Source organism: Hakea prostrata, chromosome 1 (assembly GCF_041222555.1).
Source record: "Hakea prostrata isolate BN-2017 chromosome 1, UWA_Hpros_2, whole genome shotgun sequence".
NCBI lineage: Eukaryota > Viridiplantae > Streptophyta > Magnoliopsida > Proteales > Proteaceae > Hakea > Hakea prostrata.
Window position 1 is genome coordinate 9,222,258 of NC_142600.1, and position 24,937 is coordinate 9,247,194.

Genomic DNA, 24,937 nt, shown 5'->3' on the forward strand with positions numbered 1-24,937 from the left:
GCAAAACCCACCACTAGATCATAATGAGAAATCTTCTTTACCAAGTCAGAGAAACTACTTAATAATCATAGTGGCATCACTTACATCTATCTATACTTAGCAATATTTTCAACTTTATGTCACAACCTCCTGATGTTTTAACTAAAAACACTCTACAACTGCACATCAATTTCATGTCACTCAAGAATAAGATGAATCAGTCTTCAAATAAATTAATCAAGAATTTCCCACAGCAGTCCATACCTTGACATACTTAGACAACCTCAAAGAACTTTGTCATAGATCAAGTGAGAGATAATTACTCAAGAATCTAATACAACAAGGGTTATTCTGAGGGTCCTAAAAGGAATTGTAGTTCAAAAATGTGTGTGAAAGATCACCAATTCTCGATCGAGTAGTGGTTCGAATATTGCCCTAATCTCGAACCAAGTTGCCCCTGATCATGTCATGGTCATCAAACCACTTTTTTCTAAATATTTTCATGGAAAGTATAAACATGCATAGTAAAGAGTCACAAATTGTTCACTCTGATCTATAGTTTCAGGGAAGGGGTCTATATTTCCTTTGCTTTATAGCTCCCCTCTCCTAGTTTTATTCTTTATCTCCTTTCTGTCAGTAGCTAGTGTCACTAGAGTTTTGAATTGTTGTCACAGTTTTACAATCCCACTTTGTCTCTCAGGACTAAAGAGACTAAAGAGACAGTGAAAATGATTAGCAGTTGTGGAGTGCACAGTGGTTCATACTTTGTTTGATCATTGTAAAGCTCCCTTCACCAACAGTCAATTTCAAGAAAGATCTAAACTGAATGGAAAATTACTGTTGCGAAATTATATACTGAATCCTGCATTTTACAAAATTACTTTCCTCAAAATCAGGTTTGGGGATAAAAGTTGGGTTCCACAATATTATGGAATGAGGTTTATCCGGGCCAACTTACGCGCACCACAACTATATAATTAATATAGGCAGGGCTTCGCCCTTGACCTCCTATGTGGAAGCGTTGGTTTTTGCCAACTGAGCCATCCCTCGGGATTGGTAAAACATAAGGACCTAGGTGATGGATAAATAGTAGCCAATCTTGGAATGCCACGAGGTAGGGGTGAATCCGTCAACTCGGGCTGGTTTTGATTGGGTTAGGGTGAATCCAAAACCAAACTAACAAGAAAAGCGTTGGTTTATATTCCGGTTCAATTTTGGGTTTCACTTTCACCACGCAAATTCCCAGCACAAAACCAATGGCATTAGGATCGATTTGATTCACCAAGTAGGTTAGGTCTGAACCAGATTGCCGGTCCAAGATAGATTGGAACCGCTGCCACGAGAATCTCAACTCGTCCTACCTTACGTCGTGACGTCATCGGAAGAAAAGCACCATTTCTGGAAGCGAGTAGATTATGACACGTGGTGGTCCGAGGCATACGACGGATGCAAACCTATTTATATTCCAATTTATATTCTCGTCTTCTCGTCCGCGCCGGTCTCACCTTCATGCTCCTCTCTGTCAATTTCAGCTTAAGAAATGAAACGAAAACCCTAGAAACCTTTTTTCTGATTGGGTCCTCTGCAAATCTTACTTGATGTATTTATTCTTGAAAACCTTCGAATTGACGTTTTCACATCTGCATTCTGCTATCGTAATATCAGCTGCTTCGCATCCATGCTGTCTAAGGCATTAGGATAGCGGAGAGGTGAGGATTTCTAATTGGTCTTGGTGGGAAAATGGCTACAACAACAAGCGTCGTTTATTTGAACGTCATTGAAGACGTAATCAACAAAGTCCGAAATGAATTTGTTGACGGCGGTCCTGGAGAGAATGTTCTCAGTGAGCTTCAATCGGTAATTTACCCTCCCCTTTTTTCAGATTTTGTTTCTTCTCTTCTTCGTGGAGTTATTTCTGATCGTTTATGATTTTATTTAAGGTTTTCGATCTTTGCAATCCTCGTATACAGAGAGGGTTTGAGTTTTCTCTAATCCCCATTTTTTTTTGGCTTAATTATTGGAACTGGGAATTTCCAGTTATGGGAAATGAAAATGATGCAATGCGGTGCTGTAACGGGTCCAATTGTGAGGTCTTCCGGACAAAAGCCGGCGACGGGTGGTCCAATCACACCGGTTCATGATCTAAATGTTCCTTACGAGGGCACGGAGGAGTTCGAAACCCCTACTGCGGATATGCTCTTCCCACCAGTATTTCCTTCCTCTCAATCTGTTAAACCTGCCTTAATTTGTTAAATTAGCTTCAGTGGTTATCACATTCCTGATTTGTGGATTCATCGGATGTGTTTTTCAATGCAGACACCACTACAAGCTCCCACACCTTTAGCCACTCCCGTTCAGACTCCCTTACCCGGAACAGTGGACAGCTCGATGTATCAAGTTCCTTCCGGTCCAAACGACTTTCCTGCTGTTCATGATGCTCGAGGGGGCACTGAGGTGAAAGCTGAAAGACCCAATCCTTACATGGTAAGCCACGTTCCCTTTTTCTTGTTTTGCTGAATGGGTTCGTTTCAAGTGCTGTTTGATCCTGTAGAGTCCATTTTTATTGAGAATTCTGAAGGTAATCTGTTGGGCCTTTCACCCTTCTTTTGAGCGGAAAGTACGTTTCTATCGTTTCATTGGAGGGGTCAATCTTGGTTTATGATCCCTGTATTATCATGGTTCTTGAATACATTGCTGATCTTATCCTTTGGTTTGACAGCAAGCTACTTCTCCTTGGATGAATCAAAGACCTCTAGGTGTTGACGTTAATGTTGGTAGGTAAAAAGGCATACGTTTCTGCTACTACTGCCTTCAATTATTTGATAGCTTTCTGACTTACATGAAGTGCAGCTTATGTGGAGGGACGGGATGAGGTGGACAGGGGAGTGTCTTATCAGCCTACAGTGCAGGTATCCTTTTTTGTTTTTTTGGATGAATGAAGAAGTTCATTAACCAAAAGGGAGAAGGAAAAAGGGGGGGGGGGGGGGGGGAAGATACAAGAAACAAGGGCTAAGTGCAACCACACTGAATGACCCTAGGCAAAGCAACACAAGGAATTAAGAAAACACAAAAGAACCCAAGGCCAAAAGACCGAGACAGAGACCAAGAGAGGAACTAGTGTTTTTACTTTTACTTCTTCTTCTTCTTTGAAGAATGGAGCTCCACGACGATATCTTCGTCAAGATTGTGATAACCCCCAGTAGATCGGTTCACCTATGATCCCCTGGGTGGGAGGGGGGTGAAGGGGTTTTAAAGGAAGAAGAGTCTTCAAGCTTGAAGTTGCGGGAAGCAATGTGTGGACAAGGTTCAAGAAAGGAGGAGGGTAAGAGAGGGGAGAAGGGTGGGTTGGGCCAAGGGAAGGACATGTGACAAGGAACTTTATTTATTTATTTTTTTTTTTTTTTGGGGGGGGGGGGTGTTGGTGGTTGGGAGAGATAAATGGGTTTGGCCCATCCTGGGCAGGGAGGAGGATCTAGGAGCAGGGACATGGGTTGTAGGGCCTTGCAAAGGGGCCATTGGCTCAGAGATAGAAGGGAGTGGAGAAAAGGAAATAGATGGGCCTTGAGGGTTGGTGCAACTAGGAGGGGAGGGTTGGGACAACCAGACATAGACTGCAGGTGTCCCCTTGTGCTGAAAGAATGGGTGGTTTCATAGTTCATTGGGAATCAGTTGTTGACAACACAAGAGTTCTGTATGTGTTAGAATTATTAAATCTCTGCAATGAATAGGTTCTTTAATTTTCATCCACCAAAAAGTTCCTTCCCTCTGTATGCAACAAAATTCTGATTTGTTATTCCTGAAATTTGTTACCCTTAATGTTGATGTGGGATCCAGGATTTTTTCGTATCTTCTGGAAAGCGGAAAAGAGAGGATTTTGCACCACATTTTAATCCAGGTGGATACATACCACAGCAAGATGGAGCTGCAGATGTAACATTGGGGTACTTTGAAGCAGAGGTACATTTTTTTCATCCCCTTTATTATATTGATGTATTGCCTTTTTATTTTGTCAATTGTCAGGAAGTTACTGTTAACTGCCTGCTAATTTAATGGTGAATACGCACAAAGTTGAGGGAAGATGGATCATAGATAATACTTTTTTTTAATATGATTTTCTTTCACCTGGTGTGGATCTTGGCTGTCACCTTGAGTGCTGAAGAGCACAAGTGAGATACCGTGGGATTAATTCTCATATATAATGCTGCACATACTGGGAAAAATGGTTGAAGGACTGGTTTGCATGCCAAAGATCCCTTCAAAAGTTTAAGAAAACCCCATTGACGACTTGGAATCTGAGGCCTTATCAGTAGGTCTTGACATGCTGCATGAATCCTTTTCATAGGCCAATTCCATGGGAAGTTAGCATTGGAAGATTTTGACACATGTCCAACCCATATTTGCAAGCAATGACTGATCAATGAAGTTCATCCTGTACTTGAGCAAACCTTGACTGCCATTTACTCAACTTGCATGTATTCATTGCTATTGATATTCTAAAACCAAGCTTACCGAGTCTTTTTGGAGTAAAAACCTGCTTCTAGTCCACCTAGGGTATAGAGCTGCTCCATCTTATTTTGGGCAAGATGCTAGGGTAACAAAAGAGACAGATGGTTGCAGTACTTGCTAGAGAGGCCTTGATCCGGTGATCATGGCCCTTTAGACAGATATATAACTGTATATCCCTTCAAGTTATTTTATGTCCTTACATGGATAGCTTCTGGAAGATTGAACTTTGATGGGAGAGAAAATGATACCTGAAATAATGACAAATAACAATTTATTTATTCCATCTGTCACCATATTTTGCTGCTTTTTTTTTTTTTTTTGGGGGGGGGGGGGGGGGGGGCACTCAATCTTGGTGTGCAGCATCATCTTAGGATTATTTTGATGCTTTCATGTTGGACATTATTTAGAAGAATGGTTCTCGTGATCCATAATACCTGTTTTCGTTGTTTGATTTGTTGCAATTGCCGGAGTCATCTCATTGGTTAGACTGCTGAATTTCAGGTGAGCAAAGGGGAAAATTCATCAGATAGATGCTTTGGAGTTGGAACAAATGATGAGATACTACAGGCTCAAGTTATGAGGGCTTCTTCAATGATACCACAACAGGACGGGCCTGTTCCTGACGTTTATGATGAGATAGTTTCTACACCAAATGTAAACTATAACCCTACTGTTTCTGCTTATATACACACCTCCACATACATTTGATGCTTGACTCATACATTTATAAAATTGTCCAAAGCCTAGTTGTTGTGGCATCCCCATCTGGTGGCCAATTTCTTAATGAAACTAAAACCGATATGAAGATAACAAAATTGAGTCTAATGAAGACTTTGTCTACTGCAATGATGGCTTTCTAGAAGCGTTAGATTAACCGAATGTCCATATGTGAGTCTAGATATGATTTTTGGGGCTTACTTGTTATGGCCTATCTGCAGCGGAAAGCAAGGTGGCCTGCAAATTTTGGATTTCAGGAGATCACTTCAGAATGATGGTTCATTCATACATTCACTTTTAATGCATTTTGCATGTGTATTTATCCTACGTGTGTACAAAAATCACATTTGATAATCTCTATTGCTTACCATGTTGGCTTTGTTTCTTGGCTTGAAGTTGTATCCTTACCAAGGAGTTGCAAGTGAGGATTACAATGCGGTCAATACACCAGCTGGCCATGGTAAAGTTTGCGAGTAACTTATTTATTTTATGGATACTTCAACCAGGACGGCTCTTCTGCCTGGTGGTATTGGAACTTCACATGCTTGCTCAATTTTAGATCTACAAGCAGGCACACCCACTGTTGTCACACACAATGAAATTGTGAAGGGTGACGATGATGATGATGATGATGAAACCCTAAATGAAAATGATGATGATGATGATGATGTAGATGATGTGGATGAAGAAGATGAGCCGAATACGCATCATCTGCTTTTGGCACAGTTTGATAAGGTAAAATGTTGGTTTGTGCTATCATGCTGCAGCAATAACAGCATATATGTATTTATTACTGTTAGGTTTATGGAGGCAGGCCTTTGGCATTGACTTAATTGTATAAATACGTTTTAAAGGTGTCAAGGACGAAAAGCAGATGGAAATGCACACTCAAGGATGGCATTATGCACATCAATAACGAGGACATTCTCTTCACCAAGGTGTATAATAGTCGAAAATTTTGAAATCTTAGATTTCTCTGCACAGCATTTTGTTTTTCCATCATTCTCTCTGAATGCATTCTTGCATGCGTGCCTATTTTCTGCTTCAGGATTTCATTTGAGAGTGCTTCTACCTCTGTTGCAGGCAGCCGGGGAATTCGAATTCTGATATTGTTGACCATTGGAGGATTGCATCAATGATTACTGGTGAAGGAGCAAATTTAGAGAGAGGTCCATTCATATCTGTTTAGTTGATGCCATTAGTTGACTGAGGGTAGAGCTGGTTTGAGGCAAGGATTTGACACCTGCAAGAGATGTATGGATTGGATGGACGCATGTACATATAGGTAGAGCCTTTTTCTGCCATATATACGAGAAATGCTCGTGTCTCTATTATTAGTTTACTACAACTGTGAAATGAGTAATCCATTGGCTTTGTATATTCATAAATTGTGACAAAAAGTATTGTCTTGTTATTCATTCAGTTAGACCATGCATACTTTGTTATTGCTATTGGTCCAAGAAACCAACGGGCCATTAATGATATACTTTAGCAATGAAGGTCGCCCAACTTCAGGCTTCTAATTGGTGGAATTCCAGAGACATTTTGTTGAATCTGTTATCTAGTATTCCTTCGTAGTTTTTCCTATTATATATATATGGCTTTGTTTTGGAGTAAAAGCCACATCTTTGGAAAATTTGCAGGTAAAATGTGAAGATTATACTTGATGATTTCCCTCATTGTCCCTTCTATGCAGCAAAGATCCTGCAACTTGATGCTAGAGATACTACAGAAACTAGACCAGAAAAGAAAAGCTTTTTCCATTTTGAATTTTGGAACGGTAGTTTGTTGAAAATTGATGGTTTTATCCATTTTGTCATGGTAAAAAGAACAAATGTAGTGGTGACAGGCATGGATGGACCAGGTAGAGCTTATTATATGGATGAAAGTTGACATGTGGTCAATCCAAACCATTCTTTATGTAGGGTATATATTGATAATTGGTATTGTCTATTTATTCCTAGCTGTACATATGGGTGGTATTTTTATTTGGGTCCAATAAAAAAAAGAAAAAAAGAAAAAGATATGGTATTATATATAAATTCTTTTCTTTTGAATTAAGTGAAACTTGCATTCATTTGCACTAACTCGCAAAGGCTCTCAGGGGAATGAAAAGTAATCTCTAAGCCATGTCACAATAATAAACGTGCCTGGAAGTTTACCTCCCTATTATGTTGCCGAAACACACTTGATAAAAAAGAAATGCAAAAATCCCATATGTCCTGCACCAAACCCAGCATTTTAGTGTAATCCTTTTACTTGATCAATTTATTCATCAACTGGAATATTTTGTTCGAATATATGTATGTTTTTTCTTCATAATGTTATAAGTTAGATATCAAGTCCGTAGCAACTCTCATCACGATTTTCAGGATTTTGCTCGGAGCAGCGCCGAAGGCCAGATGCATTTTGTTCTGAACTCTAAAATGCATCTGGATCGTGCCTTGCTGGGAGTTGCGCTGCTCCCAAGCACGATCGGAATTTTCATATTTGTGTTCATAAGAGATGTAGGAGGAAAAACTAATTAGACTTCCTTATTTGTATTCATATGCATTTAGGAGTAAAATAATAATAATAATAATAATAATAATAATACATATCGAAGCACTATTTATTCATAAAGTATTACAATCCGCATAAACTCTCCTAAAACCTATGAAGTATGAACTAGAAGGCGAAACTAATACATACGAATTACGTGGTGAAGGTGAATCCAAATATCATTGAATTTCTTCACCGAGAGAGAGAGTTGAAAATGAAATCATAAAAAAGAAATGAAATACCGAGCACGAAAGGGGAAGAAGAGAAAAGAGAAGGTCTTGTTAGGAGGAGCGGTATGGAACAATACAACATTGAGGGCGGAAGAAAGATAAAAGAGACGACGAATTAGTTTCAGAGGAGAATGGCGAACGGAAAGCCGTCGGATTCTTCCAAGCTAAAAGATGTTTTTTCTTCCGGTTTTGATGGACCGGCAGCGGCTGACATATCTCCTCCTCCTTCTTGGCTATTAATCTTCTGTTCCCTTCCGATTGTGATTGTGATTGTGGAGGCATTGGACGTGGTGGTGGCTGCAAGTCCAAGATTAGAGGTGATAACAGAGGAATAATAATCCGTCGATTATCATGAGCAGCGTGATCAACATTATTGTATTGATCCAAGTCCAATTTTAGAGGAGTTTTTGGTGCCTTCTTTTGTAGCCTGCTTCGTAGCCTTTTATCTCTTATTACCAGCTGAGTGATCTTTTCTCCTTGGTGAGACATGTCTCTTTCTTCTCTTCTCTTCTCTCCCCTCTCACCCCTTCTCTCTCTCTCTCTCAATGGGAGTTTGGGTATTTCGATTTAAAAGAAGAGAAAGAGAATGGCCTTTTCAGGTCAAGCGGGAGGTTTGGTTTTCAGTTACAAGATGGGGGTCTCAAATTGCGAATTTCTACCAGACAAACAGGCCAAAAAAAAAAAGATTTTTCATATTGTTCGAACATTTTTACCTCTAAAACTAACTATACCAATACATAACACACCCATAAAAGTAAAAAAAAAAAAAAAAAAAAAACTAAGAGGATAAGAGGATGCGATTGTAAGAAGAAGATGATGTTTGCCTAATTTTGGTATGGGTGGTTTTCGAGGTAAAAAAAATCAAAATAAATGAAAAATCACTATTTTGATTAGTTTTGTAAACCTTAAATTCAGTTTTAGTTAGTTTTATTAATTGAAACATTAAGTGATTATTTTGTAAGGAACAACATAGAAGTAGAGCAAGTCATACACTAGGGATTACCATTTTTTTCCTTCCACTGGAATATAATACATATGCCGTTAAAAGTTAAACTCAAGATCTCTTCATTAAGAGATGTTGGTCTGGTTTTTAATCGAATGACTCACATTCAAAGGATGATCTGTACATCCGATCAAGTTGTGCGTGTTAGCCACGCACTGTGATCCTCGCGTATCTAGTTTCCACCACCGTTGATTGATTTTGACAACTAATTAAACGGTGATTAGAAAGTCTACTGAAGCCACAGAGAGAAAGAGAGATCAGGTACGTGGACGACGGAAAACCGAATGTTAAACAATTCACTAGTAGAGACCAGAGAGAAGAAGCTGATGAAGAGTTGAAGAAGTGGTTAGTTAAGAATTTAACTGAAACAGAAAATTTATAGAACATGAACAGTCGATCATTGATGTATGAATTGTCTTCTTCGTAGGCTACTCTTCTTTATCTTCACATCTAGAAGACAAGTGAAGCAGCATCAGCAACTCTCCAAGTAGAGTTTTTCATAATAATGGGTTTCAGCTGAATTGGCATCTCCTGAGTGTGTCACCAATTTCACAACAATGGCTTTCAGTTGCAGAGCTTGTGCTCAACCCCTATTGACCCTCGGACTCACTCAATCCTCTTCTTTAACCGACAACAAGAAACCCTGGTCTCAACACTTGCTCTTTTCCTGCAAGAAGCGGAGACCTGATGCGATCTTCTCCACCCACCAAGCGAACATATTTACCAAGTCATCATCGTTCTCCTCAGGAGCGGGAGCCAGAGTTAAAGCCCAACTGAGAACACACAAGGTTAGGGAAAACCAGAACAGGAAGAAAAAAAAAAGGGTTCGAATTACTTTTGCACATGTTTCTTCTCTGTTGCTAAAATTGAACCGTTTTCTCTTGTTATAGGTTGCTGCCCAAACTGAGGGAGGGTATTCTTCTGGAGAGGAAGCCGGATTTCTTCCTGATGTTGCAGATGAAGAGGTGTTTGCTTGGTCATCTGTAATTCTGCCGTATGCTCATCTTCCTTGTTTGTTTTTCTTTTTCCCGTTAGGTTTCCTTTGTGCTATGTAACTTAATGCCATCCTATTCTTAATTTGCTTTCCCCCCCCCTTTTTTTTGGTCTATCAAATTAAAGTCATTATTTCAGAGCCCATGTATGATAATTGAGTTTTAGAACTACTGGAGATTACTTTGATAACATTCTAGGTTTGTGTTTCCTGCCTTGGGAGGATTACTATTTGGGTATGACATTGGTGCAACCTCCGGAGCCACCATCTCTTTGCAGGTAAGTAGCAACTCAACTGAAATTTATCTGTTCTTGTTCGTTTGAATTTACTGAATAAGTGGGGGCATAAGAAGCTCAGTTTCTGATCTAATTTCTATGATTTCATTATTCAATAGTCACCCGATCTTAGTGGAATAACATGGTTCAACCTTTCATCAGTAGAGCTTGGCCTTGTGGTAAGTTTCGTTACGTATGTGTCCTGTATTAGTTGTCTAGTACTAATGTACTACTTTTGCTCATTATTGAAGACAGATTTTGGCTCATTTTCTTTTCATATCGATCGTGTATGTAGGTCAGTGGTTCCCTTTATGGTGCTCTTCTTGGATCCCTGCTTGTTTATTCAATTGCAGATTTCCTTGGTACCTCCACTACCGGCCCATTCCTTTCTACTTACTGATACTTCCCCTGAAATGTTACTTATGCAATTCCTTGGGTTGTTCTTTTAAGGAAGGAGACGAGAACTAATCATAGCAGCGCTGCTGTATATAGTTGGTGCTTTGATCACTGGTTTTGCTCCAAACCTTGGTGTTCTTATAATAGGACGGCTTCTCTATGGCACTGGCATTGGTTTGGTGAGCTGCTTTGAATCCATTTCCCTATCAATTCTTTTTTCTTTTCAGGACAAGAAATGTGGGATTTTTTCCTACTTGTATCAATATCATGATTAACAATCTTTGGTTTTAACAGGCCATGCATGGAGCTCCTCTTTATATTGCAGAGACTAGCCCATCTAAAATCCGTGGAACATTAATTTCTTTAAAGGAACTCTTTATAGTTCTGGGAATATTGGTATTCCGTTTCTATTTGTAAACTTAATAGATTGTCGATTCTGTTGCATACGCATTTCTGTTTTTGTTTTTGTTCTTTGGTTGCAAATGAGCATGCTTAGAGTAGTGGTTCCTTTACAGTTGGGTTACCTTGTGGGAAGCCTTGAGATTAATGCGCTTGGAGGGTGGCGTTACATGTATGGGTTTAGTGCACCAATTGCGGCCTTAATGGGGTTAGGCGTGTGGAGTTTACCACCATCTCCTAGATGGTTACTTCTTAGGGCAGTTCAAGGTAAAGGTTCTTTACAGGAATACAAAACGAAGGCTATCCAAGCCATCTCCAAACTGAGAGGTCGTCCAGATGATGACCTGATATCTGAGAGGCAAGTAGAAGATACTCTCGTCTCACTGAAGGCAGCATATGAGAATGAACTGTCTGAAGGCAGTGTATGGGAAGTATTTCAAGGTCCAAGTTTGAAGGCCTTTGCAATAGGTGGAGGTTTGGTTCTCTTTCAACAGGTATTCCTTGCTCCTTACATATGCTCAACGTGTTGGCTCATCATTAGTTTACCGGTACATATGTTGGTTTAAAAAATCTCTATGCAGAAATCATGTTTGTTAACTTGACATCCCATTCTGACAGATAACTGGACAACCAAGTGTTTTGTACTATGCTGCTTCAATTCTTCAGGTACTCAATATCAGATGAAATCTTCATGTACAGGATTTGCTGATTCTGACATCTTCTCATGAAACTCTATTGCAGAGGGCCGGATTCTCTGCTGCATCTGATGCTGCTCGTGTTTCAGTTGTAATTGGTGTGTTTAAGGTACGAGCACTGTATATCTTCTCTTTTGGCATTTTACAAACTGGATTTCTATACTGAATTTGGAAATACTAGTAATTAGTATGAAGTATTTTATGATTTATTGATTCTTGAACTTAAAAGGTAGTGATTTTCGTTTAATCTTTCTCCAGCTATTAATGACAGGAATAGCTGTCTTTAAAGTTGATGATGTTGGGAGGCGACCGTTATTAATTGGAGGTGTCAGTGGCATTGTATGAGTAGTACTCCAAATTTATTCTGTTCATCCTAGTTCTTTCCTTCAATTTGTCAAGTGTTGAGACAACACAAGATTCTTCGCTGTCTCTTTGTATGTGACAGGCACTTTCATTATTTCTGCTGTCTGCATACTATAAATTTCTTGGGGGCTTCCCTGTTGTTGCTGTTGCAGCTCTACTTCTTTACGTTGGGTGCTACCAGGTTAGTTTCTTTCCTTTTCTGTTGGCTCTTCATATTTTGTGTTGTTGATCTATTTCTTGGCTGATGCATTCTTTTTACAATGTTCAGATATCTTTTGGACCAATTAGCTGGCTAATGGTTTCTGAAATCTTCCCACTTCGTACACGAGGGCGTGGGATTAGTCTTGCAGTTCTTACTAACTTTGGTTCAAATGCGATTGTAACCTTTGCTTTCTCTCCACTGAAGGTATTGTTTTTAAGTTGTGTAAACTTGTTCTTCCAAATAACAAGCAAAGCTATCAAGCCCCCTGCCCTCCAATTAGGATTTTCTCTTTCTACAATTAGGAGCTGCTTGGGGCTTCCTAGACAGGCGGTTCTGTTATTCCGCTCCAACATTTGACGTAGTTTCTTGCAACTTATAAGCTCTAATGCATTTTCTTACTGTTCTGTATCCTTACTGCTCCTACTAGTTCGTGTAGTTATTGGTCTGTCTTAATTGTGTGTAAACTACATCTTTGTCACCTATTGGTGCCAATCCATAATGTTGTATTGCCATTCTTGTAGTTGTCACATAGGACTTCCAAGTCTGCATGTAAATTTACTATTAATGAGTTATCTGGCTAATATTCTCTGTTCCTGCAGGATCTCTTGGGGGCAGATTACCTTTTCCTCTTGTTCGGGGGCATTGCATTGCTATCACTATTGTTTGTGATCTTCTTTGTCCCAGAAACAAAAGGCTTGAGCTTGGAGGAAATTGAATCGAAGATTTTGAAGTAATACTCTGACGTTCGTCTTCTGGGGGCCAAAACATCTCTCATTGCTGTCCATATACCCTGCTTTGGCAGATGGTGGTTTGTCAGCTCCTTGGTTCTTCATCTTTCTAGGGTGGATATGAACTTTTGGAAAGTCATCCATTTGTAACTGGATCAATAAAACAGATTTACTCAAGAGAAGAATTTCAGTACTAAGCATACACAAATCCATAACCAGCCCCCCCCCCCCCTCTTTTTTTTTTTTGTTTCTGATCAGCAACCACACAGGAATTGGATCCATCGTTTTCCAAACTATTTTATGGTTACATACTTTTCAAACTAAGTTCTTAGTTTCAAAACAAACTAGTTATAAAAGTGAAACATAAAATAAAGGAAAATGGAAGACCTGCTGCTGGTATCCTGTGCCATTTCAAACTCTCTGTCTCACTCCCTTCTATGGGCTCTGTATTTTACAAACTTCCCGGTTTTCCACTGACCTCTTCTGTATTCAGGCTGGCTTGAGAGGGGGATTTGAGTCTACAATGGCAGCATATATCCACCTCTACTAAATTAATCAAAAACTCATTTAGGGTTGTTTGTAATTGTATAACACCCATATTTATTGAAGGTCTAAAATGCCCTCAATTATTCTTACAAATTCATCCAAAACAATGATGGCCAATGGTTCCTAGTGGCTAGAAAACTGAATCATGAATGCCTCACATTAAAAAGAAATGGATATATTTTTCCTTCTCAAACAAAAATAGATGAATTGACACGCACCTGTCATTCCATTCTATACCATACAAACAACAAATAATTAACGGTAATTGAGGATAATACAAGGAAAAAGAGAAAAATCCAGCTCATCACCTCATCCCTCTTGTCTTGGATTGGAATCTAAATAAGATTGAAGATTCCATGGACTTTGACTTAATCTGTTGATTATAAAAAATATTTTTGAATAGAAATTCTGAAGGTAATCAGATTTTTCAGTGGAGCAGAAACACCTTCAATTTTGTAATTTTATCTCTTAAGCAGTATCTTGCAACAGAGGGATGCCACGTGTCAGAATTGTAATCTCCATTGTGTGGACGTTGGAATTCGAAAGCCAAACCACAGGATTGCCCATTGAATCTCTCGCGCTGTTATAAACCTTTCCTACTCAGCTTCCTTATCTGCTCACACACCTCACCTCGGTGTCTTTCACTTCTTTCCACTTTGGATTTCATCGACCAATGGCTACCGCCGTGTCCACCATAGGAGCTGTTAACAGAGCACCGGTACTGTATCTCTTTCAAATTGTTGGTTTTTCGTATTTCATTTGTAGTTAATGAATCCTATGCCTTTCGAATTCAATTGAAAGGTTTTCTCAATTGAAGGCAACACTAGTCTGTTTGAATTTCTTGGTTACTTTGGGTTTAATTTAAAGTGTTGGGTTCGTGTTGGATGCAGCTGAGCTTGCACGGCTCTGGTGCTGGAGCGTCAGTTCCCAGCTCTGCTTTCTTGGGCAGCAGCTTGAAGAAGGTGAGCTCTGGTTTCACCCAGCCGAAGGTCTCATCGGGAAGTTTCAAGGTGGTTGCAGAAATCGACGAGAGTAAACAAACCAGCAAGGACAAATGGCAGGGCCTTGCCTATGATATCTCAGACGACCAACAAGACATCACCAGAGGCAAGGGAATGGTTGACAGTCTCTTCCAAGCTCCCATGGAGACCGGAACCCACTACGCTGTTATGAGTTCATACGAGTACCTCAGCACTGGTCTTCGAACGTAAGGAACTTAATTCCTCTGTCTTACTGCTGATAAACACTCCGTTTTTCTTTATTTCTTCTGCAATAGCCGCCATAACTGTATTCTTGCATTCTCAGATATATGGACAACAACATGGATGGATTCTACATCGCTCCTGCTTTCATGGATAAGCTGGTGGTTCACATCACCAAGAACTTCATGACCCTGCCCAACATCAAGGTTGGTATCTTTAATCAAATTCTGTCAAAATTGATGTCTTTTCTAAAGGGATCAGATCGTCAAATTCTAACATATTCTGGGTACAGGTTCCTCTCATCCTGGGTATATGGGGAGGCAAAGGTCAGGGTAAATCATTCCAGTGTGAACTCGTCTTTGCCAAGATGGGAATCAAGTAAGTTCATCTTCAGTATTTCGTTGGCAATTTGATATGATCGTAAGTATATATTATTACTCATTGGGTGATCGATGAAATGTACAGTCCAATCATGATGAGCGCTGGAGAGCTGGAGAGTGGGAATGCCGGAGAGCCGGCCAAGTTGATCAGGCAGAGATACCGTGAAGCCGCAGACATAATCAGGAAGGGAAAGATGTGCTGCCTCTTCATCAACGATCTTGACGCTGGAGCTGGTAGGATGGGTGGAACCACTCAGTACACAGTGAACAACCAAATGGTGAATGCCACCCTCATGAACATCGCCGACAACCCAACAAATGTGCAGCTCCCAGGGATGTACAACAAGGAGGATAACCCTCGTGTTCCCATCATCGTCACTGGTAATGACTTCTCCACACTGTATGCCCCTCTCATTCGTGATGGGCGTATGGAGAAGTTCTACTGGGCTCCCACAAGAGAGGACCGCATTGGTGTCTGCACTGGTATCTTCAGGGCCGACAATGTGCCCAGTGAAGACGTCGTCAAGCTCGTGGACTCCTTCCCAGGCCAATCAATAGGTAATCTATACTACCTGGTTAGGGTTTTCAGTTCCCTAGCTATAAATAAACTCTTGTGGAATAACCTAGTCATGATCAGAGGCAAGCAACGGGCAGTACTTACTTTGTAGGTTGTGAGAGTAGTGAGTTAACAAGAAATAGTGGAAACTTTCTGTCTCTGGTGGATGTAGGCAATCTTGCCGAATCACAGTAAATTTCTTGTGATTGTGAGTGTGTTTTGTTGTGTTCTTCTTCGTAGTTTTGTATCAGACCCCAACACTCTGTTTGTGGCTCTACTTGCTGGGCTCAAATTGTTAATCAATGATGTGTTTTGTTGTTCTGCTTGCAGATTTCTTTGGGGCTTTGAGGGCGAGAGTGTATGACGATGAAGTGAGGAAATGGATATCAGGTGTTGGTGTGGACACCATCGGGAAGAAGTTGGTGAACTCTAAGGAAGGACCTCCAACCTTCGAGCAACCCAAGATGACACTGGAGAAGCTGCTCGAATACGGAAACATGCTGGTCCAAGAGCAGGAGAATGTGAAGAGAGTGCAGTTGGCCGACAAGTATATGAGCGAGGCTGCTCTGGGTGAAGCCAATGCAGATGCCATCGACAGGGGAACTTTCTATGGTTAGCACCCTTTCATCCTAGCAGTGGCCTTCATGGATGGGAGAAAATCTGGTTGGGAAAAAATTAATTTTAATTTAACCCTGGGAGGGGTTTGTTTATTTTGATTCTGGTTTTCTCATGAGCAGTACTAAGCTCTATGGAACGAAAGACTGTATAGGAGCTTGTAGTGGTGTACGTAGTAGAAGAATCCAATCAAATCAATTCAAGAGCTTCATTTGTCTTCCCAATTCTGTGTTCTTGAACTGTGTTTTTCTTTCTTCTTTCACTCCTCTTATGTGTATGCAATTGCAGGCAAGGCAGCACAACAGGTGAATGTTCCGGTTCCAGAAGGTTGCACAGACCCAAATGCTGCAAACTTTGATCCCACAGCAAGGAGCGATAATGGGAGCTGCTCGTACCAACTCTAAGTGTGTTTTTGATTTTGCAAGAAATTACGGCAAATTCGACAGAGTTGGGAGTATTTATTATAAATCAACATATCTCTGTAACTTGAATTGATTACCTATCCAGTAATTTTTCGTTGCAATGGGTACTTCTGCTCAATTGAACAACCTTTCTCTTGTCATTAGGATTCTGGCACGCCTTATTGTCACCATATCTAGCTCTAGAGTTTATTTTGTGTTTTGGTTAGAATTAAGGAAGAGTGATATTAAAAAATTATATAGAATATCAATTTTCCCTTAGTCGTTTTAAAATTCTTGAAAAAAATACAAGAAGGTTCAACTCTCAGTCGTCATATATTTAAATTAAGAAAATCCATAAAATGGTTCTATGGTGTAGTGGTTAGCACTCTGGACTTTGAATCCAGCGACCTGGGTTCGACTCCCGGTAGGACCTCTCCATAAATAACATTTTTGTAGACCAGTTGCAGGCAGCAGCAGCTGCAACATGTAACCAACACTCCAGATTTTGCCATGGCTATAACTTTCTTGACAAAATGAAACACCATTAAATTTCCACAAATACCAGAAAAGGGAGGATATCTTGAACCAGATTAGAAAAAATTAGAAGAGTAGCTTTCAGATTCTTTTATGCGTCAAATGGATAGATCAGGTACTTCCACATCTTACCTGACGGTAGTTTCTATTCTGTTCAGCTTCCTTCCTCGATTTTTGTGCATTAAAAAAACCCTAGTTGTCTACCGTACGACTACGAAAGCATAAATCTTCAGGATAAGCTCTTTGTATCTATTCTATCGTAGGGGTTTTGGCACAGGACAACATCGATATCGACTGGGTTGATTTCCTCAATGATCACGATTCAGTCGATGATTCAGATTGTGTTGGTTTCGATAGTTCACTACACTAGGCAAGGGCGATCCACACTTCCTCTTCTTTTTGGTTTTTTTGGTTTTGGGTACGAAACTAGCTTATTTACCCATACGTGTAGAGTCAAAAGCTCCAGAAATATAACCCAAATTAGATAATTCAAGAAGCCATTGAGAGGCAATCACACCGTTGAGGTTGAACTCCCTAAAAATTTGCTTTCACCTAACAAGAAATAAAATGGCCCATAAGGTCCTGGATGTCACGAACAAGGCCCATCGAATCTATTGGACTAGGCTATTAATTCTGGATCATTTTCTCCTTAGAGGACAACCGAGAGAATGTTCAGGAGGGGCCAAGGTACTGGGAAGCTTGGATCTGACGGACGCGTAGATTGTAGAAATCAAACACCTTGCTGTGGGGGTGGGCAGCCTCAACAATCTCTTCTGGGGAGCGGTTGATACCTCTGAAAAGGCACTACGACACCAGCCAATATAGTGTAGCTCTCCATAAAGTTTCACTATGAAAACTCTATTTTTAATAACCTTATTGTGACCGGTTAACAAGGGTGCAAATGGAATAAAGAATAGACTACTGAGATGGTGAAGCCTGTTTTTAGTCCTGATTTTACCCAATGTTTACTATCTTTGGTACTAAAAAACCACCTAGATCTACATTAATGCATGTATGTGTTTGGTATATCTTGGGGCTTGGGTGAATTTGAGGACCCCATGCACGAGAAGCTTCTTGGTGTTATGGGCCTGTGCCTGCCATGGCCCTCCTCTGCGGCTCTGCGCCTGTCCACCTGGGCAGTGAGCCTATCTCAAGGCCCATCTCAACACTCCATTCCATGTCACTCCTCCACTCGCTGTCACATGAAGAACAACAGAGTTGTGTATGGAAATGAACTACATTATCGAATTTGAATAAGATGCAAGAGGGAGAAAAAGAAATATAAATTTTTTTTCATAGCCAAATTTTAGTGGAGAAGAGAAGTGCTTGAACCTTAACCGCAGAAGGCATTCAGTAACGAGAACTCTCCATTTTGTACTATTGAACCAGACAGTAGTAGGTCGCCTTACATACTGCCACGTGTCACGGCAGCTAATCTTAATTGTGTGGCCGTTAGAACACAGGAGCCCAACCACCGGATTTCATCCCCTTCATTTCCACCAACAGGATCACTCTTATAAGTCCAGAGTTATCACATTCTCTGCGCAAGAAGAATTCTTTTATCACCTTGTGCGATTTTCAGTTCGCTCTAACTTCCATCACAAACCGTCAGATCCCAAATGGCTACTGCAATCTCCACTGTCGGAGTTGTCAACAGAGCACCGGTATTTCTACCACTTCTTTCTCGTTTCTTTCTTTCGTTTCAATTTCACAATTCCCTCGAAATCTTAGGCTTCAATTATGGGTTTTATCATGTTTTCCCTCTTATCAAATTTTATTTTCTAGTTTCACTTTTACTGGAGAGCGTCTATAATCTTTGGTTCTGTTCGAATTCTTGATTAATCTGGATATAAAGAGTTGGTTTGTGTGTTGGATGCAGTTGAGCTTGCACAGCTCTGGTGCTGGAGCTTCAGTCCCCAGCTCGGCCTTCTTGGGCAGCAGCCTGAAGAAGGTGAGCTCTGGTTTCACCCAGCAGAAGATCTCATCGGGAAGTTTCAAGGTAGTTGCAGAAATCGACGAGAGTAAACAAACCGACAAGGACAAATGGCAGGGCCTTGCCTACGATACCTCAGACGACCAACAGGACATCACCAGAGGCAAGGGAATGGTTGACAGTCTCTTCCAAGCTCCCATGGAAACCGGAACCCATTACGCCGTTATGAGTTCATACGAGTACCTCAGCACTGGTCTTCGCACGTAAGGAACTTAATTCCTCTGTCTTACTGCCGATAAATACGTTCAGACTCTGTTTTTTTTATTTTTTTATTTCTTTTGCAATCGCTGCTGTAACTGTCCTCTTGCATTGTCAGATATATGGACAACAACATGGATGGATTCTACATCGCTCCTGCTTTCATGGATAAGCTCGTGGTACACATCACCAAGAACTTCATGACCCTACCCAACATCAAGGTTTGTATCTTCAATCAAATTCTGTCAAAATTTCTGTCTTTTCTGAAGGGATCAGATCGTCAAATTCTTGCATATTCTGGGTACAGGTTCCGCTCATCCTGGGTATCTGGGGAGGCAAAGGTCAGGGTAAATCATTCCAGTGTGAACTCGTCTTTGCCAAGATGGGAATCAAGTAAGTTCATCTTCAGTACTTCGTTGGCAATTTGATATGATCGTAAGTATATATTATTACTAATTGGGTGATCGATGAAATTTGCAGTCCAATCATGATGATATGATCGTAAGTATATATTATTACTAATTGGGTGATCGATGAAATGTGCAGTCCAATCATGATGAGCGCTGGAGAGCTGGAGAGTGGGAATGCCGGAGAGCCGGCCAAGTTGATCAGGCAGAGATACCGTGAAGCAGCAGACATAATCAGGAAGGGAAAGATGTGCTGCCTCTTCATCAACGATCTTGATGCCGGAGCTGGTAGGATGGGTGGAACCACTCAATACACGGTGAACAACCAGATGGTGAATGCCACCCTCATGAACATTGCCGACAACCCAACAAATGTGCAGCTCCCAGGGATGTACAACAAAGAGGAGAACCCTCGTGTTCCCGTCATCGTCACCGGTAATGACTTCTCAACACTGTATGCCCCTCTCATTCGTGATGGGCGTATGGAGAAGTTCTACTGGGCTCCCACAAGAGAGGACCGCATTGGTGTCTGCACTGGTATCTTCAGGGCCGACAATGTGCCCAGTGAAGACGTCGTCAAGCTCGTGGACTCCTTCCCAGGCCAATCAATCGGTGCTAACTCAATCTATACCTCCTTTGTTTCTAGTACTGCTTACAGGAGTCGAGGTGCTAATTAATGGTGTGGTCTGTTGCTCTGCTTGCAGATTTCTTCGGGGCTCTGAGGGCGAGAGTGTATGATGATGAGGTGAGGAAGTGGGTATCAAGTGTTGGAGTGGAAAGCATCGGGAAGAAATTGGTGAACTCCAAGGAAGGACCTCCAACCTTCGAACAGCCCAGAATGACACTGGAGAAGCTGCTTGAATACGGTAACATGTTGGTGCAAGAGCAAGAAAATGTCAAGAGAGTGCAGTTGGCCGACAAGTACATGAGCGAGGCTGCTCTGGGAGAAGCCAACGCAGATGCCATCGACAGAGGAACTTTCTACGGTTAGCACCTTTCATCCTAGTAGTGGCCTTCATAGATGGGAGAAATTTTGGTTGAGAAGAACTAATTAATTTATTTGGGGTTTGTTTTATCTAAATATGGGATTCTCAATACTCGTGGACATTTGCAAGTTCTATCTATAGAACAAACGAATGTAAACTTGTAGTTGGTATTCTGGAATTAGACGACTCAAATCAATTAATTCTAGAGCTTCTTCTTCTCCCTTACTCTGTGTTCATAGACTCTATTTAATTTCTCTTTCTCCTTTCTTCTTTCATTCCCATTGTGGTGTATGCAATTGCAGGCAAGGCAGCCCAGCAAGTGGGAGTTCCCATTCCAGAAGGTTGCACTGATCGAAATGCAGCAAACTTTGATCCCACAGCAAGGAGTGACGATGGAAGCTGCTTATACACATTCTAAGGGTCTTCATGTTTTTGTAATAAAATTAGGAGATTGTGCCTCAATTGCCAGTGCTCAAGGAAGGATAGTAAAATGTCTCTGTTTCTCAGGCAAACTGGAAGAGTGGGATAATTTATATTTATCCAAGAATCTGTATCAACTAGTTATCCTGTAATTTTGCGTTGTAATAATAAAAACCTTTCTTTAGTCTTAAGCCAGCGTTTCTTTACTCTGTACCCTTGCTTGCCAAGTCTCCCTGGGAAATCGTGACACAAGATTTCAGGTATAGCCAAATCGCTCAAACAAAGCCTGATCTGTGATATTACACTGGCCTTAAGAGAGAACCTGACCTTGAAGGCTTGAACTATGAATACAGTTTCAGGCCAGTAGGTCTGACGGCCTTAACTTTAAAACACTGCTACTAGCTATGAATTGAATATGTGTTAAACAGGGCCGAGCTTTACCTGCTTGTGTTACGATTTGCCAACCTAATATTGGGTAAATTCAAAGTCCCATGCTGGACAGAACCCAAAAAAAGTCCAGAAGGGAAGGCCATTCAACCTGATAGTCTTGCTGATCAAGGACCTCCTTGTATTTAGAATGCAAGTTAACAAACAAACAAGTTGCTATGTCCCTTTTTTTCTTCCCTTCTTTTGGGGTTAAATGGCTTTCATTCAAAAGGACAAAGAACACAGTGTCGGATTAGGTAACTGTCCCTTTTTACATTTAAAAGTTGATTTGAAGAATTGAAGAGTAGCTTTCCTCTTAAACGTTTTCCTTGTTAGCTGGACAATGTAGAAACTGAAACATCCTTGTCAAGCTCTTCAATCATTTAATTTTCTGGCCAAATGGTTTTCCCTAATATGTCTATCAATCAGCAACTCCGAATACCCTTCACATCACGCCATTAATCTCCTCCCCACACTTGATTACTACATGTTTAGTACCTCAGTGTTATAAAGTATTGGGAAGATGGAATGGAGCTTCCCTAAAAGAAATTCAGAGATTGATGAAGAGAGCAATGTGAGGGTAGCGGTGATGGAAAGGTTTGAAGTGAGGTTAAAGTTACATAATCTAGAAGCCATGAATTCAGTGTTCAATCTGGTAGTTTTGTTCCTCGTTGTGAAGGATATTGGAGCAGTCACCCAAGGAGAAGAAATTGGATTCACTTACAATGGATTCAAAGGAGCTAACTTGAGCCTGGACATAGCTGAGATTACATCTAATGGCCTCCTTATGTTAAACAATGCAACCAGGCTACAGAAGGGACATGCCTTTTATGCTAACCCAATTCAATTCCTCAACGCTTCATCATTATCAGGTACTGCTGCTTCTGCTCTCTCCTTCTCTGTCACATTTGTCTTTGCTATCGTCCCCTCTTCTCCTGATCTTAGCGGCCACGGGATGGCCTTCGTCATCACACCCACAAGAGGCTTCTCTGGTGCTTTTCCAAGCCAATATCTTGGCATCTTCAGTGACACCAACATTGGCAACTCATCCAATCATATATTGGCAGTTGAACTTGACACTGTAGAGAATTGGGAATTCGATGATATCAATGGCAACCACATTGGTATTGATATCAATGGGTTGAAGTCTGTTGCTTCTGCTCCAGCCTCCTTTTTCGACAACACCAATGGTCGCCACGAGAATCTAAGCCTCTCAAGTGGCCACTCCATGCAAGTTTGGGTGAACTATGATGGTGTAAACAAGCAGCTCAATGTCACATTAGCTCCAATTAATGTTCCTAAACCAAGTATTCCCCTCTTGTCTCTGCATGTCGATCTCTCCCCGGTCATGCAGGACTACATGTTCGTTGGTTTCTCATCCTCAACTGGTTCCTTAATGGCATTCCACTATGTGTTGGGATGGAGCTTCAAGTTGAAGGGGCAAGCGGAAGAACTCAACCTCCACCAAATTCCCAAGCTTCCACAAATAGGACCCAAGAAGAAATCAACTATTCTGACAATTGGAGTTCCGGTGCTAGCCACTGTTCTAGTATTGCTTTTGATCTTTTGCACCCTATTTATGGTGATAAGGAAGAGAAAATTTGCAGAAGTGCTTGAAGGGTGGGAACTCAATTACGGGCCTCATAGGTTCAAGTACAAAGATCTCTATGTGGCAACTAAGGGATTTAAGCAGAAGGAGCTCTTGGGTATTGGTGGTTTTGGTAGGGTGTATAAAGGCATATTACCCAACTCCAAATTTGAAGTTGCAGTGAAGAAAGTCTCCCATGAATCAAGACAAGGGATGAAAGAATTTGTTGCTGAAATCGTTAGCATTGGTAAATTACGGCATCGAAACTTAGTAACTCTTTTGGGGTACTGTCGACGTAAAGGGGAACTCCTTTTGGTATACGAATTCATGCCCAATGGAAGTCTAGATAAGTTCCTCTTTGATCCAAATATGCCAAATCTGAATTGGTGCCAAAGGTTTCGAATTATTCGAGGTATAGCATCTGCTTTGTTTTATCTGCATGAAGGGTGGGAGCAAGTTGTGATCCACAGAGATGTTAAGTCCAGTAATGTTCTATTAGATGCGGAATTGAATGGAAGATTAGGGGATTTTGGACTCGCAAGATTATACGATCATGGAGCTGACCCTCAAACCACACATGTGGTTGGGACTCTAGGGTATCTTGCACCAGAATTTTCTAGAACCGGAAAAGCCAATCCTAGTACAGATGTATTTGCATTTGGAATGTTCATGTTCGAAGTTGTTTCTGGGAGGAGACCAATAGATCCAAGTGCATCATCAGCAGAGGATTTGGTGTTGGTGGATAGGATATTCTCTCGCTGGAGGGAAGGAACAATTCTTGATATAGTGGATCCAAACCTAGGGAAGAATTATGTGGAGGAGGAAATGGACTTGGTGGTAAAGCTTGGATTGCTTTGCACTCATTGTGTTCCAACAGGAAGGCCAAGTATGCGACAAGTTGTACAATACTTGGAGGGAGAACTTCCTCTACCAGATCTATCATCTCTTAGTCTAAGTGCTTTTGGAGTAACATTTGCGGACGGCAAATGCTTCAATGATTTTATCGACTTATGTGCCACTGCGTCTACATCTATTACAGAATCGCAACTCTCTGGAGGGCGTTGATTTCCACTCATGTGTTCATCTTATTTAAAATCCCTCAACATGTATTTTCTTTTTCACATTTTAGGTTAAAATTGTGTTTGCTTTTTTCTTTTCCCCCTTGGCTCTCTGCATCTCCTTCTCTACTACTTTTGTGTTTGCCACTTTCTCTTAAGGGCTATATGGTAGTGTTTCTATTCCATTTCCCTGTTTCTAGGTAAGAAACAATTTTCTTGTTTCTTTGCATTTCCCTCTTTTTGGGTGCTGAAATCATTTATGGTTACAAGGCGGGGAAAAGAAAAACTTTACTTTTAACAAAAAGGAAACTAAAACTTGTATGGTTTGCATGAAAAAGAAACAAAATTTTCTTTTTGGCAATAAACCAGAGAAACAACTAGATCCATAAAAAAAATTCCACTAAATGTAATCAACGCTAGAAATTCAAGGGTATTTCTTTTTAATGAGAGATCTAATCTTTATCATATATAATCTAAATTCATAATTGAATCAAAAGAATCTTAGTGGATTTGAACCACCATCCCCTTGAAACATACTCATGTTCCAACTGCTCTACCAATTGAGCTAAAGATCCATAAAATAGAGTTTTCAAGTAAAGATG

General features: G+C 40.7%; 4 protein-coding genes, 1 non-coding gene and 1 pseudogene across 9 annotated transcripts; all 6 read left to right on the forward strand.

The window, feature by feature from the left end:
• Positions 1 to 1,480: 1,480 nt before the first annotated feature.
• On the forward strand, positions 1,481 to 7,492 carry LOC149027260 (transcription initiation factor IIA large subunit-like). 5 transcript variants are annotated; one of them, XR_016174359.1, is made up of 12 exons: positions 1,481 to 1,836; positions 2,017 to 2,187; positions 2,296 to 2,463; positions 2,699 to 2,753; positions 2,830 to 2,888; positions 3,814 to 3,936; positions 4,987 to 5,139; positions 5,599 to 5,662; positions 5,762 to 5,937; positions 6,057 to 6,140; positions 6,286 to 6,487; positions 6,846 to 7,492. XR_016174359.1 is itself a non-coding variant. In XM_089160979.1 (11 exons), the coding sequence occupies exons 1-11, from the start codon at positions 1,720 to 1,722 to the stop codon at positions 6,307 to 6,309; spliced, it is 1,194 nt and encodes a 397-aa protein (XP_089017105.1). In that variant the 5' UTR covers positions 1,481 to 1,719; the 3' UTR covers positions 6,310 to 6,760. The 5 variants fall into 5 exon arrangements, 3 of the variants coding, with proteins under 3 accessions (XP_089017105.1, XP_089017118.1, XP_089017124.1); XR_016174360.1 differs by having other exon boundaries at positions 6,899 to 7,490; XM_089160979.1 differs by lacking the exon at positions 6,846 to 7,492 and having other exon boundaries at positions 6,286 to 6,760.
• Positions 7,493 to 9,233: 1,741 nt separating this feature from the next.
• LOC149027261 (Major facilitator superfamily protein) lies at positions 9,234 to 13,235 on the forward strand. The gene is made up of 14 exons (XM_089161009.1): positions 9,234 to 9,764; positions 9,867 to 9,970; positions 10,167 to 10,245; positions 10,362 to 10,421; positions 10,538 to 10,604; positions 10,693 to 10,817; positions 10,933 to 11,034; positions 11,154 to 11,531; positions 11,656 to 11,703; positions 11,779 to 11,841; positions 11,991 to 12,071; positions 12,178 to 12,276; positions 12,364 to 12,501; positions 12,897 to 13,235. Exons 1-14 carry the CDS (start codon positions 9,534 to 9,536, stop codon positions 13,029 to 13,031), a joined length of 1,710 nt encoding a protein of 569 aa, XP_089017135.1. The 5' UTR covers positions 9,234 to 9,533; the 3' UTR covers positions 13,032 to 13,235.
• A 944-nt stretch (positions 13,236 to 14,179) lies between these two features.
• Positions 14,180 to 16,889, forward strand: LOC149027262 (ribulose bisphosphate carboxylase/oxygenase activase, chloroplastic). The gene is made up of 7 exons (XM_089161026.1): positions 14,180 to 14,289; positions 14,462 to 14,778; positions 14,877 to 14,979; positions 15,066 to 15,151; positions 15,239 to 15,711; positions 16,040 to 16,321; positions 16,613 to 16,889. Exons 1-7 carry the CDS (start codon positions 14,245 to 14,247, stop codon positions 16,726 to 16,728), a joined length of 1,422 nt encoding a protein of 473 aa, XP_089017152.1. The 5' UTR covers positions 14,180 to 14,244; the 3' UTR covers positions 16,729 to 16,889.
• A 197-nt stretch (positions 16,890 to 17,086) lies between these two features.
• On the forward strand, positions 17,087 to 17,158 carry TRNAQ-UUG (transfer RNA glutamine (anticodon UUG)). Its single transcript has one exon. It is a non-coding gene; the product is annotated as a tRNA-Gln (tRNA).
• Positions 17,159 to 18,793: 1,635 nt separating this feature from the next.
• On the forward strand, positions 18,794 to 21,454 carry LOC149027264 (ribulose bisphosphate carboxylase/oxygenase activase, chloroplastic-like). The gene is made up of 7 exons (XM_089161039.1): positions 18,794 to 18,923; positions 19,139 to 19,455; positions 19,569 to 19,671; positions 19,758 to 19,843; positions 19,997 to 20,469; positions 20,562 to 20,843; positions 21,146 to 21,454. The coding sequence occupies exons 1-7, from the start codon at positions 18,879 to 18,881 to the stop codon at positions 21,259 to 21,261; spliced, it is 1,422 nt and encodes a 473-aa protein (XP_089017165.1). The 5' UTR covers positions 18,794 to 18,878; the 3' UTR covers positions 21,262 to 21,454.
• Positions 21,455 to 21,532: 78 nt separating this feature from the next.
• On the forward strand, positions 21,533 to 24,484 carry LOC149027265 (L-type lectin-domain containing receptor kinase SIT2 pseudogene; annotated as a pseudogene).
• Positions 24,485 to 24,937: the final 453 nt, after the last annotated feature.

Coding starts and splice junctions, on each gene's coding strand:
- LOC149027262 (XM_089161026.1), top strand. CDS start 14,245: ATGGCTACCGCCGTGTCCACCATAGGAGCTGTTAACAGAGCACCG. Junction 15,152..15,238: donor TTTGCCAAGATGGGAATCAA/GTAAGTTCATCT, acceptor TGAAATGTACAG/TCCAATCATGATGAGCGCTG. Junction 15,712..16,039: donor CTTCCCAGGCCAATCAATAG/GTAATCTATACT, acceptor TTCTGCTTGCAG/ATTTCTTTGGGGCTTTGAGG.
- LOC149027261 (XM_089161009.1), top strand. CDS start 9,534: ATGGCTTTCAGTTGCAGAGCTTGTGCTCAACCCCTATTGACCCTCGGA. Junction 11,035..11,153: donor TTATAGTTCTGGGAATATTG/GTATTCCGTTTC, acceptor GTTCCTTTACAG/TTGGGTTACCTTGTGGGAAG. Junction 11,842..11,990: donor TTGTAATTGGTGTGTTTAAG/GTACGAGCACTG, acceptor ATCTTTCTCCAG/CTATTAATGACAGGAATAGC.
- LOC149027260 (XM_089160979.1), top strand. CDS start 1,720: ATGGCTACAACAACAAGCGTCGTTTATTTGAACGTCATTGAAGACGTA. Junction 1,837..2,016: donor TTCTCAGTGAGCTTCAATCG/GTAATTTACCCT, acceptor GGGAATTTCCAG/TTATGGGAAATGAAAATGAT. Junction 3,937..4,986: donor TGGGGTACTTTGAAGCAGAG/GTACATTTTTTT, acceptor GCTGAATTTCAG/GTGAGCAAAGGGGAAAATTC.
- LOC149027264 (XM_089161039.1), top strand. CDS start 18,879: ATGGCTACTGCAATCTCCACTGTCGGAGTTGTCAACAGAGCACCG. Junction 20,470..20,561: donor CTTCCCAGGCCAATCAATCG/GTGCTAACTCAA, acceptor CTCTGCTTGCAG/ATTTCTTCGGGGCTCTGAGG. Junction 20,844..21,145: donor CGACAGAGGAACTTTCTACG/GTTAGCACCTTT, acceptor ATGCAATTGCAG/GCAAGGCAGCCCAGCAAGTG.